Genomic DNA, 14,614 nt, shown 5'->3' with positions numbered 1-14,614 from the left:
TGGGTGTGTGTCACTTTTCCGCCACTTACCAGCTATGTGACCTTGAGTAAAAAAGGGGACACCAACAGGGACTCTACCACGGGGTGGGTGGGAAACTTAGCTGGATTGTCTCATCAGGAGCTCAGCCCTGTGCCTGGTCATCAGTAAACATGGTAACTGGGAGCCCTCAGTGACTCTCCCAGGGCACAGGCCTTCTGTTCATGTCAAATCTAACCACCAGACATGTTCTCCTTCCTTTGGGAAAATAATCAGACACAACCTGGAGGAAAATTACCCATGACATTTTCAGGTTTTCTAGAGACACTCATTTCCATAACTTCCCCATTTTTGGCTTGCATTTCTATAGTGCTTCAAGGGCATTTTTTTTTTTTTTTTTTTAACAGCTAGACAGAGATAGATATCTAGGCAAGATCAAATTAGCGTCAAATCCTGACATCATCTGGAATGACTCATGGTATACATTTAGAAAAACATTCAAAGAAGAATAATAAAAAAACAGCAATCATTAGAAACCCTTACTCAAATACAGAGCTGTCATTTTGATCTCCCCAGATCAGGATCTCAGTGATGGAACGGATGGTCTCCACTAGCAGGTTCCGGTTCTGTTCTGTGACTGTGGTGTTTTTGGTCAGAACGTGGTACAGATACCTGAGAGAAATGAGAGAAAAGGAAATTAAAGGTTACCAACTGAAATGCAAGCCAAGTTCAATGACCATTAGCAATATTTTGGAGACAATACAGCAATGCTTTTTCAGGTTTGGGCAATGCAATTTCCCATTCAGATTAGATGTAACTCACAACCCAAGAAAAATAGCAGACAATGCTTTGAAGGGTTAAACCAAGGACACACCAACCCAGACTGAGACAAGAAAATTGTCAAACCCTTGAAGTCAACTACTCTTAAACTGCAGTGTGCAAGTGAATCACCCGGAGAACTGAATCAAGTGGGGGCTCCTGGAGCCCCCTCGGAGATTCAGATTCAGCAGGACTGAGAGAAGAGCAAGTAGCCCTCTGTTTCACATGCTCCCCGTGATGTTGATGCCTTCAGAGCAAGTGGGGACATACAGCTCAGGCTGGATGCCTAACACGGGAACTGCAGCCAGGCTAATGTTGAGGTTTAGAGAGATGGAGCCACAGCTTAGGAAGGCTGGGTCCCAGAGCAGTTGCTGGGACAAAAATCACATGCAATTCCCCTTGGAATGCTCACAATCCCTCTCAAGTGCAGTGAGCCCATCAGAACTTATGGCTCAAATGATCTGGGTGGTTTGCAGCCCAAGGGCAATGGTCTTATTTGCTGAGAAGACATTGTTAAATTCACTGAGTTAAATGGGCTGGCTGGGAGCGGTGGCTCATGCCTGTAATCCCAGTGCTTTGGGAGGCCAAGGCGGGTGGATCGCCTGAGGTCAGGAGCTCAAGACCAGCCTGGTCAACATGGCGAAACCCCGTCTCTACTAAAAATACAAAAATTAGCTGGGCGTGGTGGCAGAAGTCTGTAATCCCAGCTACTCCGGAAGCTGAGGCAGGGAGAATTGCTTGAACCTGGGAGGTGGAGGTTGCAGTGAGCTGAGATCGCACCATTGCACTCCAGCCTGAGTGACACAGCGAGACTCTAAATAAATAAATAAATAAATAAATAAATAAATAAGGGCTGGAGAGGCTCTGGTGCTGTACTTCATCTACCCAAACAGGCCTGAATGCCAGGTGCTGGAGCAGAGACAGGTAGACACCATCCAGTCCTCAAGGACTCTTTGCTGGTGGGGGAGACCAAAAGAATCACCAAGGCCAGTCCTGAGCAGTGCGGGGACCAGAAGCCTGGCTGGATGCCCTGGGAGTGCCACCGGGCACAGCTTTTAAGACGGTTTCTCCAGGGCCCAGAGCCCCAGGTAACTTCACCTGTCAAGGGAGCTCAGGCTTGAGAAGGAAAAGCAGACACTAAGAGGAAGTGACTCAGGAAAAGTGCCCTCCCCTCCTGATTTCTTTTATGGCCTACTTCAGTTTTCAGGGCTAGGGGTCTGGTGAGAGCAAGGAAGGAAAGGTCTAGACAGGATTGTCCCATCTATAATCTCTAAAAACGGGTAAGACATAAAGAGGAAGCAGCTTGAAGATGAAACAATAAAGAACAATCTGCTATTTAAAGCGGCTAGGGTTTATTTATGAATACTGTTACTGTTTGTTATGCCTTAAAGACCTAGTATAATCAAGCATTTAATTAATTTATTAGAAATTGCATGTAATTTTTAATATGCAGTAATTAGAAGAGCCCTCAAAAAACACAAATCCTCAACCATTTGTACCCAAATCTACCAATGAGGCTGCAGGAGGGGGCATGGGCCCAGTTTCCCTCTATAATTAGGTAACTCAAACAGCACTTGAACCACCCTGGGATGAATCATTGGAGGACCCACTGCCAAATCTACATCTTCATCTTGCCTCAAGTGCATCTTCCCCAAGAGTTTCAAACAGCAGAGTTTTCCAAATTGCAGTGCCCAGGCATCCTGCATCAGAATCACCTTTGTAAGTTGTCCCAGACCCACTGAATTGGACTTTTGGTGCAGGGCCCCAATCCCACTGAAGTTTGACAGTCACCGCACCACTCCAGCTGTGGCCATCATTGACACTCTCCACGCAGGCCCCCATGTGCCCGACACCCTGCCAGTGACAAGACATTGTTGGCAATGTGGGAGAAGGGCAGATTCTCCCTCCTCTCTTCTGTGTACATCTATTAGCATCACACATCATACTCCTGGTCAATGAGAGACGGTGGCTTAGGTGGGTGGGTCTGCTCTGAAGATCCCCAACAAGAGGAAATTTTAAATTCTTTAGGACCACATGACTTCAATTGATGGGGCTTTCTGCTTAGAATGCCCTTGCTGTCCTTTTCAACCAGCAAACTCTTACTTACATTTCAAAACCCAGCTCGGGCATCTCTTGGTAAAGCTTTCCCTATGCCCCCCTCCCAGGTGGATTTAATTGTTCCCTCCTCACTGGCACCTCTGTACCCACACATACTTGCTACCGCACAGCCCACCCTCATGTGCAAAGATCTGCCTCCCTTACGAGACCTGAGCTCCTCAAGGTCAGCACCATCACCTTATTGATCTTGGTGACCCCAATACACTCCAAATGTCTGACACACAGCAGGTGTTCAATAAATGCTGAATGGGGCAGGGGATGGTCTTTGTAAACATAACAGATCAAAGCATACATGACTGAACATAGCCAGGGATCCAAATGCCAGACATGGCAAGTGACAGCACAGAGCTCTGGTCAGGCTTTGGAGTCAGGCTTTGGAGTCCGGCAGACAGACTTGGGCTTGACCTTTGGCCCTGCCACCTCCTAACTGTGGCCTCGGACAAGGTGCTTCACCTCTCTGCAGCTCAGATTCTACACAGTGGTGGGAACAGTCAAGGCTTCCTCACTGGGTTGTTCCAGAGAGGCAACGTGACCATGCACAGAAAGAGCCAAGCACAGCGCCTGGCACAGAGCAAGGGCTCAACAGAAGCAGGCTTGGCTGCCATGGTGACTAGATTATGGTCATTGTGGTGGGGGCCGTTATTCACATTATTACTACGTTATCCAAGGAATATTCCAGGAAGGTAGAAAAGAGATCGGGCTAGATTCAAACAGGGAAAGAGGGCTTCAGGGGAGGAGTTGTGATGGGAAGGTTCAGCGAAACCAGAGCAGGAAGTAGAGAAAGTCTGGTATTTCCTGAGAGGCACTAGAGTATATGGTTAATTACAAACACTGGTATAATTAGAACATAGGGTTAATCAGAGACTCTGGAATGCCTGGGTCTGAGAACACCTCCATCACTTATTAGCTGGGTGATCCTGAGCAGGTTACTTTCCCTCTGTGCACCTCAGTTATCTCACGTGTAAAATGTAAACAGCAATGGTACCTGAATACTTTAGTATCTACCTATTTTGGGGGTGTTGAGAGATAACAGATAACTAACTCGGCAGTTATTATGTATGATACAAGTGCTAGCTATTGTTATTGTTGCCCTCATTAAATAATTTCTGGGGGAAAAAGTCCTAGTAACTACCAGAAGGCCCTTATAGACAGACAGGGCAGGGCGGTAAGTCCTGAAAAAAAAGATTCTAGGAGCCCCCATGTGCCTGGTTCTCTGCGAGGGCCTCATGTGACCTACAGACTCACAGTAAGCTGAAGATGTGCACACTGTTGCCACTGCACAGGACAAGACAGCAAGTGAGGTTTGGCAACGTTCAGTAGCTCGCCCTCAGACCTGTGGCCGGGAAGCAGGGTCTGAGAATTCCATTTGTTTCTTGGCCTCTCAGTACTTGGTGTTCTTTGCCCTGGTCGGTGGCGCCATCTGTTGGGTATGTAGTGATATTGCGCGGGGGCTTTCTTGCAGTAGCGAAGCTGGGTGCCTGTTCATATATGTTTATGGACTGTTTGAATATCTTCTCTTGTGAGGTGCCTGTGCAAGTCTTTTGCCCATTTTTTTTTTTTTTTTTGAGACGGAGTATTGCTCTGTCACCCAGGCTGGAGTGCAGTGGTGCAATCTCCACTCACTGCAAGCTCTGCCTCCTGGGTTCACGCCATTCCCCTGCCTCAGCCTTCCAAATAGCTGGGACTACAGGCGGCCGCCAGCACGCTCGGCTAATTGTTTTGTATTTTTAGTAGACACGGGGTTTCACCGTGTTAGCCGGGATGGTCTCGATCTCTTGACCTTGTGATCCACGTACCTCACCCTCCCGAAGTGTTGGGATTACAGGCGTGAGCCACCGCACCTAGCCTGCCCATTTTAAAAATTAGGCTGTGTGGCTTTTTCTTGCTTGTTTGGTAGAGTTCTTTATATCCTCTGACCACAAACACTTTACTGGAGATAAATATGGCAAATACTTTCTCTGATGGTGGCTTACCTTTTCGTTCCCTTTATACTGGGTCTTTAGATGAGTAGAGGTTCTTAATTTTAATGTAGTTCAATTTATTAATCTTTCCCTTGGACGGTGTTTCTTGTATCAAGCTTAAGAGGTTCTTACCTACCCCAAGGTTATAAGGAAATGCTTTTTACTTCTAACAAAGTTACTGTTTTACTCTTCACGTTTTGACTTTGAGTACATCTGGAACTGATTTCTGTGTATGATATGAGGTACTGGCCAAAATTAATTTTTTCTATATGGAAATCTACTTGACCCAGCACCATTTACAGAAAAAGCCCTCACTTCTCTACTGCACTCCAGCACCATCATTGTCATTAATCAGGTGACTACCCATGTGGGTCTCATTCTGGATACTCCAGTTTCATTGATCTATTTGTCTATCCTTGTATCAAGACCACACTGTCTGATTACTGCAGTTTTACAGTAAATCTTGCCATATGGTAATTAAGTCTTCCAACTTCTTTCCTTCTGTTTTTCAATATTGGCTATTCTTGGCCCTTTTAATTTCCACATACATTTAAAAATCACCTTCTTCATTTCCACAAAAATTCCTGCTAAAATTTCCTTAGATTTGCCCTACATCTATGGCTAAATTTGGAGAGAACTGACATATTTACAATAGTATAACATTCTGATATTTACAGCATTTGTTTCCACGCTCACTTGACAGGAGTCTTGCAGATTTATTGTTAGAGTTGCTCCTAGGTAGTCGATTTTTTTAATGCTATTGTAAATGATGTTGTTTGAAATATTCATTTTCTAAACATCTTTTGCTGGTATATAGAAATACCCAGTAGACTGCAAGCTCCAAAGCTCAATGGGGGTTACAACTTCACCTTGCTCATCTTTCTGTCCCACAATGCCCTAGCACACCGTTTTACACAATGTTTTAGGAAGAGATGCTCAATATACATTTGCTTGAATGTAATGGGGGGAAAGGCTGAACGGATTAAGATTTAATGTTTTAATGGTGTATTTAATTCCAGGGCTTTGGAAGATTAGGTAATTCAACCACCTCAGAGATATAAACATTTTAATAACTTTTTGTTGTTATTGTCGTCTTTTGAGATGGAGTCTTGCTCTGTCGTCAGGCTGGAGTGCAGTGGTGTGATCTCGGCTCACTGCAGCCTCCGCCTCTTAGGTTCAAGCGATTATCCTACCTCAGCTTCCCAGGTAGCTGAGTTTATAGGCGCAGGCCACCACGTCCAGCTAATTTTTGTACTTTTAGTAGAGATGGGGTTTAGCCACGTTGGCCAGGCTGGTCTTCAAGTGATCTGCCTGCCTCGGCTTCCCAAAGTGCTGGGATTACAGGCGTGAGCCAACTCACCCAGCCCATTTTAATAAAACCTTCTGATTATAAATGTAACATTCACTTTAGAGAAGTTGGAAACTTTGACAACAATGAAAGAGAAATGGCAACCGTGGTGCCTAGAGATGACTGCTGCTGGAGTTGCAATCTATTTCCTTGGGTCTTTTTCTTTGCTATGGATATTTACATAATTGAGGTCATGTTGCATTATCCATTTCAGTGCCAATCTTATTTCCCACCTCAGCTAAAACAAAAGCACTTTTTTTGGTTATTGACAACTGTTTGCAAATATCTGTAATGGCTACACAGTATGACATTGAAAGGACAAGCACAGTAGCAACTCTTTTGAAGGGCATTAAGACTCCTAATTATGTAAGTGATAACAATGTAGCTATGACCATCTTTGTATGCAAAGCTGTGTCTTTATCTCAGAAAAGATTCAAAGGACAGAATAATTACCTTGCCACTTAATGGCAGCAAATTAAAATGTTTCTCTTACAAAGATAACCACTGTTACAATGATAACGTTTTTTCTCAAACTATGTATCTACCTCAGTAAAACAGTTGAAGCTTCCTATTACTGCCAGTCTCTGTCTGAGTGCTTCGTTTAATCCCAGAAACAATCGACCCTTTGGGGATGATGCTCTGGGAGCTGAGGCACCTGCCCAGGGCCCTGGTGCAGCACAGGAGGTGCCTAGGTTAGAACCAGGCAGACTGAACTTCACACCCCGTGATTATAACCCTTCTAGGACTACAGAAATGCAAACAATGAAGTAAGCAACAATTTTATTGGCCAAGAATTTACATGAGGTTATGAATGCCTAACATACAAAAAATAAAATAAAATAAATTTAAAAAACCACCAAATAGATAAACCAAAAAGGCATGAAAAAACTATGAGATCTTATGGGAAGTCCTTATAAAGGGCTCTAACTCCCATTTGTCTGGAAAAGAGCCAGTATTCTCATATCCCCAACAGGAGCTATGCAGATGCAGTCTCAATATGCGAGCTTTGCCTGTTAGCTAACTCTCCAACGACAGATGAGCTTCATAGTTTGAAATGCCTGGAGAAGAGAAATGGCAGCCAACACACTCGAGGTGCATCACCAAGGATGATAGACGTAAACAAATCTCGCCTCAATAGCCTCTGCTTTCTCAAGAGTCACTAATTTCACAGGTTAAACCACTACAGTTAATAAAGCCCCATCTCCTTCAAAAATTAGCAATTCAGTCCATTTCAGAGACAGGAATACTAGGTCCAAGTTCATTTCAGTGACAGCATTTTCTGCACGTGCTATGCCTTGCACCATAATGTGCTTATTAGGATGCTCCTCTTTCAAGATTTTGAAATGTATATTTGCAAGCTGGGGCATGAGAAAGGATAAGCAGAATGATAGGGGGTCTGGGGTTTAGAAATTTACCCCCCAATGTCCACACAGCTCCAAATAACAATGTCTCAGGTGTGGTAGAGGGATGGGAGACACAGAGCCTGTGTCTGTCTGGCCTGTTCAGCACTCGGGCAGAGGCCCTGCAGACGTTCCCCAGTGTGTCCCACTCTGTGCCCTGAAAACCACCATCTGGTCAGTGTTCAGCCTTCCGGCCAGCAGGACGAGGAGAAGCTTCACGCAGGGTGGAATCGGGCTAGAGGATTAGAGAAGGTGTTCACAGGCTGTGCTTCCCCTGGTGAATCATCCCCCAAAGATGTCAAACAGGGCCGGCAAGTGAGGCTGGGCCGGGGATGTGTAGGGTATAGGCAGGGCTTTTAGCCCTAGAGAAAGTCATGGCTCTGGCACAGGTGCTGTGACTAAACTGGGGAGAACAAGCAGTTGTTGGGAAAAGACTGGCCTTTTCTGAAAACAGAGGTCTGCCTCTCGTTCATCCCGTGACAAATATTTGTTGATTGCTTACTATCTGCTACATCCTGTGCTGGCATCCCAGTACCCAGCTGAACAAGCCATACAGGCTTTCATGATGCTTATGTTCAAATTGGGAGAAAACAACAAAAAGATAAGTAACAAATGAAGACAATGTCTGATAGGCCAAAGGACAGGAACCCCAGCCAGCTTCCTGAGGGTCTAACTCAAGGCCGAGATGAAACTTTAAGAACGCAGAGGAGCTAACAGCCGACCCACTCTTTGGCGATAAGAAGTATATAATAATGTGTTAACTGTGTGGGATAGTGTGAACAGGCACAGGAGAAGTTAGAGAAGACAGCAAAACTCTTGTTGGCTGAAGTCACCAGGGCAATTTTTAGGGAAGAACTGGCATTTTCGGGATAGAGCTAGGGATTTGGATGGGCAGACAGAAAAGAGCAGGGGAGCTCAAGCGGGCAGGCGAGGTATGTGTGTGAGTGGACCACCAACAGGAGATACGCCTGGATGACAGCAGCTGCTACCATAACTCACCAGGGTACGGCAGCAGTGCCCCTGCTCCCGGCCCCACCAACACATGTGGAGGCCCACCTCCAGTCTGCCCCTCCTCCAATCCTTTCTGCCAGCTTCAGCCAGACCACAGCCTTTCTGTGGTTAAAAAACCTTCAGTGGCTCCCTACTGTTCTCACTCATAGTCTGAATTCCTTAAAGTAATTTACAGGGCCCCAGGGAACCTGGCCTCTGGAGACTCTCCCAAGCATGGCTCTGACCTTGGGTCCTCACTTCCTCTTCGCCCAATGAACACTCCCCTGCTGAACCACGTGAGTTCTGCCAAAGTGCACTGCTCCCCTTGCCCCACTAGGCTTTCTCAAATGCCTTTTCCCCTGCTTGAAACATCCTTCCTTCCACCTAACACCCCGCTGCCTGGTAACAACTACTCACCCCGTTTGTCTCCGTTTAAACAGCGTCTGCCTACCAAGGATGTTCCTAACTCCCTGTGCTCCCAAACTAGATGGTGGGAAGGCCCGGAAGAACTTAGATGTGACATAGTGGGAGCCTAAGACCCATAATGTGTGGCATGGTGAAGACGATATTTTAAGAAAATCAACATGGCAATATTGTACCCCAAGCTCTAACACTGTCAGTGCCACCTTAGCCAAAACTTGAAAGCACCAAGAGTAGGTGTGCGTCTGTCTACCTGCCATGGATCCATTCCCCGCCTTCTTTGGGCAATAACCCCTGATTCTCCCATGGGGAACCACCCTTTTCTCTCATTCTCTTCCACTAGCTTGAGTGGAGCTCATCCCACTCTTGCTCCAGGGGAGGGAATATGAGTGAGGAATGGCCAATCAGATCCCCCTATACCTTTGGCCAGAGTGACAGTTCAGGGGTGGCATGAAACCTTGTTGGTCCAGGGATACTCAATCCTGGACTTCTGCTGGCAATATTGAGAAAACAAGCTCTCTTTTTCCCCAGGAATGCTAAGCTGATATGATTTAAGCCTGCAGCCTGCCTGAAAATGACACCAACAGGAAAAAGGTAGAGCTGAAAGGCGGAAAAAGGCCGATTCCTGACGGCTCCAAACACCTGGATTCAGCCATGGTTTAGCGGGGACAGACCATTCAGTGAAAGGAGCTATTCAATCCATTTGAGGCTTAAGGCAATTCTAGCTGGGTTTCTGTCACCGGAACAAAAAATCTTGACCCCCACACAAAGTGGACCAGAATGAAGGCCACAATACAAAAACGACCAATTTCTACCAGCCGCAGACCTGCAGTCCCTGGTAAAGATGATGTTTCAGTAGCAATCAAATGATTCCATCACTCAGGCTTCCGCTTGGTGGTGGACATTTGTCAGTCAATGTCACAGATTGCCACTAATCTGGACAATAAACCACCCACAGTGTGTAGCAAATAACCTCTTGACTACTTCAATCTGCCTGAGCTAAATCACTAACTCAGTTCAGTAGACAGAGACCACAGGTATGAAGTTTTCTACCATTTAGCAAACGTAAAACCCTAACAGGAAAATTCCTTTCCAGTTTGCAAGCTGGGAGTGTTACAAAGAATAATGAAGCTAAAAACAGTTTCCAGCTCTCTGTGCTATCTTTTCAATCTTTCTGTAAATCTCAAACTGTTCTAAAAAAGTAAAGTCTAGGCTGGGTGCAGTGGCTCACACCTGTAATCCCAGCACTTTGGGAGGTGGAGGTGGGCAGATCACAAGGTCATGAGATCGAGACCATCCTGGCTAACACAGTGAAACCCTGTCTCTATTAAAAATACAAAAAATTAGCCGGGCGTGGTGGTGGGCGCCTGTAGTCCCAGCTACTCTGGAGGCTGAGGCAAGAGAATGGCGTGAACCCGGGAGGCGGAGCTTGCAGTGAGCCGAGATCGCGCCACTGCACTCCAGCCTGGGCAACAGAGCAAGACTCTATCTCAAAAAAAAAAAAAAAAAAAAAAAAAGAGGAGGGTTTCCAGATGCCTTGTGTACTTAAAAAATAATAATAATAAAGAAATAAATTCTTTTAACTATCTTAAACTTTCCCTCTCCACCCATTCTGCCCTAGGTCAAAAAAAGAGTGTATTAAGAACTGTCACTTGTCACTGGTAGGGTGACCAGTTTATACTAGTTTGTCCAGGACTTTCCCAGTTTTAGCACTGAAACTCCCATATCCCAGGAAACCCCTCAGCCCAGGCAAACCAGGACGGTTGGTCACCCGAAGTGTCAGATAAATCCCAAGCCCCTTCCTACTTCCAGCCTTGTTTCCACAGCTATCAGCCCCAACCTGTACATGCCACAAAGCCCCCAGGGTCCTGGTCACAGTGCTCCGCCTCCTGCCCCTGCTGTTCCCCCATGGTGGCTTCTGTTCGTTCTTGGAGAACCCGCACTGGTGTTGTCTCCTCCAGAAAGCTCCCAAGAAGGGTTCCCACAGAACCCTGGGTCCATGGCGATCTCAGCACTTGTCACACTGTACAGTCACTGGCTCTACAGCTGTCTCCCCCACCAGCCTGCAAACTCCCGCAGGGAATGAGCTGTTCTGTACCCAAGACCCAAGATGTTTACTAACAGAGCCAAATGCAGAGTGGCACAAGCCCCAGGGTGGGCACCAGCTGTTTACAGAACTCTTTTCCAAGTCACTGGGGGATCTTCTAACCCCCCCACCAATACACAAATCTCAGGTTCTTGCGGCTGTAATATGGATTAAGCTGATCTGCCCGACTCAGGGCAGGCAACTCGGATTTCCAAAGAAGCATCCGATAGACATGTGATCTAAACAATGAACCCAGGCAGTTCCCAGGATACTGCAAAGGAACCAGAGACCGTTCACCATTCCCTGCTGGCTGGCAAAGATGCCCCATTGGCGATGAGACTTAGCCAAGTCAAAGGTGTTCTCAAAAGACTTATCGGGAAGTTTTATTCAGAAAGACAGTATAATGAGCACAAGTTCGGGAGTCAAATCCTGCCTCTGGCACCCTTCAGCTGCTGACACCTTGGGGCAAGTCACTGAAGCCCCTTGAACCTTAGTTTCCACTTCCGTAAAATGGAAACAATAATGGTTCCTGTAACTCACAGACTTGTGAGGACTAAGGGAAATAACACACAGGAAGTCCTTAGCAAATACCTGGTACAGAATAACGCATTCGATAAATTAATAAATTAAGGTAATTTAAAAGGGCTAGAGTTAAGCAGAGTTAGGTGAGAGCCTGGAGGTACCTGGATGCCGGCAGGAGGCCCAACCTCCTCTGGATAACTCCCCTCCCCTCCTCAGCCACCTCCGCCCACTCGATAAATTCCTGAAATCCTTCAACCACTCCCTTTCCCGGCCAGCTGCCCTCCCATCTAAGATCCCTGCCTCCCTACCCACCCCAGACTTGTCCTGGGCCTCTTTCCTCCTCTTGTCTTCTCTCACCACCTCCTGCTCTAAAAGTGCCCCTCACCACATAGTGAACCCTCCTGCTCCCCACTCTTCAAGACTCACAAACGTTTACTAAATGCTTCTCCATGCTAGAAAGGTCACAGCTGAGAACTGCAGCCCTGCCACTACCCCTATCCCACTCCCGGGGACACATGAGAAGTCCCTATCTAATTCCCTCCCACCAAGCCTTTCCACGGCCCCGTCTCCCTTCCACTACTTCCCACCATATCCCTAACCCTATCCTCCTTCTTTCCCATTAGTAGTCTCAGGATCTCCTTCTGGAAACCTGCCTATTTCTTGACACTGAAGGTTTGTCTACTCCCCTCTTCAGCATCCCCGCCATTTCCCTCTCTAAAGCCTTTGCCTTCATACAGATCTCTATTTTTCATCATCCTCCACACCTGCCCCCAAATCCTGCGTCTTGACCTGCATGCTCTTCACCTCTCCCCAATTCAATCATTCATTTTTCCACTCTTTAAGTAAGCAGAGAGCAGTACTAGATGCTGGGAATACAACTGTGAACAAACCAAGCAGTCTGTGCCCTCGTGAAGTGCCAGTTTAACAGGAGACAGAAAATAAGTATAAATAAAAAATAAAGAATAATTGCAGAGAGTGGAGAAGCACTCAATGAAAGCAAGAGAAAGATGTGATGGATAGGAACTAGGATGGGGGGAGCACATTTAGGTAGGGTGGTCTGGGAAGGCCTCGCTGAGCTGATAATAAACACAGCTACCACTACTGGCCGCCTACTGTGTAACTACTGGGTCAGTCACCTTCCATTTCCATTACAATGTTCACGATCCCCATTTGCAAATGAGGATCTGGAGGCTCAGAGAGGTGAAGTAATTTGCCCAAGGTCACACAGCCAGTAAATGGTGGTGTCAGGATTTGAACGCAGGTGTGGCTGCAAAGCCAGCCTCTTAATTTCTGCACTCCTGGTCCCAAGACCCTATTTGCCACCTGTCCTCCCCCAGAGCTGTAGAGTCATTCTCTCCTCAGAGGTCTCTATTTTTCATCATCCTCCCCACTCGCCCCAAAATCCTGGGTCTCAGCGTGCATGCCCCCAGCTTAGACTCCCCTCGGAAAATAATCTGTTCTTTTATAATAATTAATGCCGTTTATTGAGCAATTGTACGTGTTCTGAGCTTAACATTCATTCTCTTATCCAACCAACCCTCAACACAATGGCAGGAAGCAGGTGCTGTCACTCTACTCTTTTTATAAGTGGGGAACCTGAGGCCTACATTCACACAGATAGATTCGGACCCAGATCTGCCCGACTCCAGGACCCAGGCCTTTGACCCCCTAGGCTGTTCAGTTTAAGAAGTACCCCGCCAGGAAACTTGGTGGACACCGTCAAGAACAAAGTCTGTGTCCATAAACTGAAATCGCATCCTCTCGCTTTACAGGTGGGGTTACGGAGACTCTTAGATATTAAGCGACTTGTCCAAGGTCACACAGCCAAGAGCGACGGGGTCAGGGTTCGAACCCAGGCGCCCTGACTCCCGAGCCCTCGCTCTTAACCACTACACGGGCTTCCCCGGGCGCCCTTTGCCGCCGCTCTCACGTTTCCTAGAGCCCCGACCCGGAGCTCGGCGCCCCCGTCCCCTTGTCCAGCCCCGCGGCCTCCCGCTACGCCCCCCACACTCACTTGAGGTGGTCCAAGGAGTGGATGTTGCGGGAAGACTTGCCATGGCCCCCGCCCACCCAGCTCCGCGAGCGGCCAAACATGTCGGCGGCCCCGACCCGTCTCTCGTCTCACGGTCTCATGCCCGACCAGCAGAGCGGCCCAGCGCCCACGGCGGTAGCACAAGCGGAGGATGCGGCGGCGGAGGTTGTGGAGGAACCGCCAGCCGCCTTCCTCCCCGGCCCACAGCCCAGCCCTGACATTCAGCCGGAACCGGCCGTTCGACCGCCGCGCTTTACGGCCGCCGCCGCATGGGGCGCTGGGAAATGCAGTTCTCCCGCGAGGCCTTCGGCGGCAGGACTCTGCGAACGGACTACAAGGCCCGGCATGCATCGCGCAAAAGCGGGCCTACGGCCATCCAGAAAAGGCGGGGCGAGAGGAGGAGCGACCGCAGAAGCGTCCGGGTGGGCGGGAGTTGGAAGCTTTGGGCGCAGTCCCCGGAGAGGGAATCGGCGAAGATGGGTCAAGGAAAGTCACCACTGTAGTAACAATTACTAGATTTATAATAAGAATAAGAATAGTATTGGATGGTGTATACTATGCAAAGCCACTGTCCTAAGGGCTTTACATATTAAGGTATTTAATTTTCACAACCATCCTATGAATTGGTTACTATTATCAAACCTATTTTATCATCACGGAAACGGAGTCACTGAGAGGTTGACTTACCCAAGATCATGCAGTTAATAAGTGGCAAAACCAGGGTTCATATCCACGCACGCACCCTTATTTTTCATTCGCTTTATAAACCAAAACGGCACTAAATAGATAACAACCTTATTTGTCCTGACAGCCTTTTTCTTTTTCCACTTCAATTAAGTGTGTGTCTGTGTCAGTGTGTGTGTGTGTGTGTGTGTGTGTGTTGGAAAAGCCCGGAAGCAACAATGCACCAAACTGAACATTTTGTACTTCCAGAGGAGTCCT

At 47.3% G+C, this 14,614-nt stretch overlaps 1 protein-coding gene across 17 annotated transcripts in view; it reads right to left on the bottom strand.

The window, feature by feature from the left end:
• Positions 1 to 13,955, bottom strand: part of CLEC16A (C-type lectin domain containing 16A) — a 231,934-nt gene extending 217,979 nt beyond the window's left edge. For 14 of the 17 annotated variants that reach the window (XM_054533474.2, XM_063717573.1, XM_063717574.1 and 11 more), the window contains exons 1-2: positions 13,655 to 13,943; positions 520 to 648 (exon numbers count right to left, since the gene is read on the bottom strand). In XM_054533474.2, the coding sequence (XP_054389449.1) occupies positions 520 to 648; positions 13,655 to 13,734 (209 nt within the window). In that variant the 5' untranslated portion in view covers positions 13,735 to 13,943. Of the gene's footprint in view, positions 1 to 519; positions 649 to 13,654 lie in introns of those variants that run through there. The other 3 variants (XM_024233546.3, XM_024233547.3, XM_063717575.1) reach the window with 3 other exon arrangements.
• Between the last annotated feature and the right edge of the window lie 659 nt (positions 13,956 to 14,614).

The sequence above is a fragment of the Pongo abelii genome, chromosome 18 (genome assembly GCF_028885655.2).
Source record: "Pongo abelii isolate AG06213 chromosome 18, NHGRI_mPonAbe1-v2.0_pri, whole genome shotgun sequence".
Classification (NCBI taxonomy): domain Eukaryota; kingdom Metazoa; phylum Chordata; class Mammalia; order Primates; family Hominidae; genus Pongo; species Pongo abelii.
The sequence above is the reverse complement of the archived record's forward strand: the minus strand, read 5'-3'. Positions and strand labels throughout refer to the sequence as shown.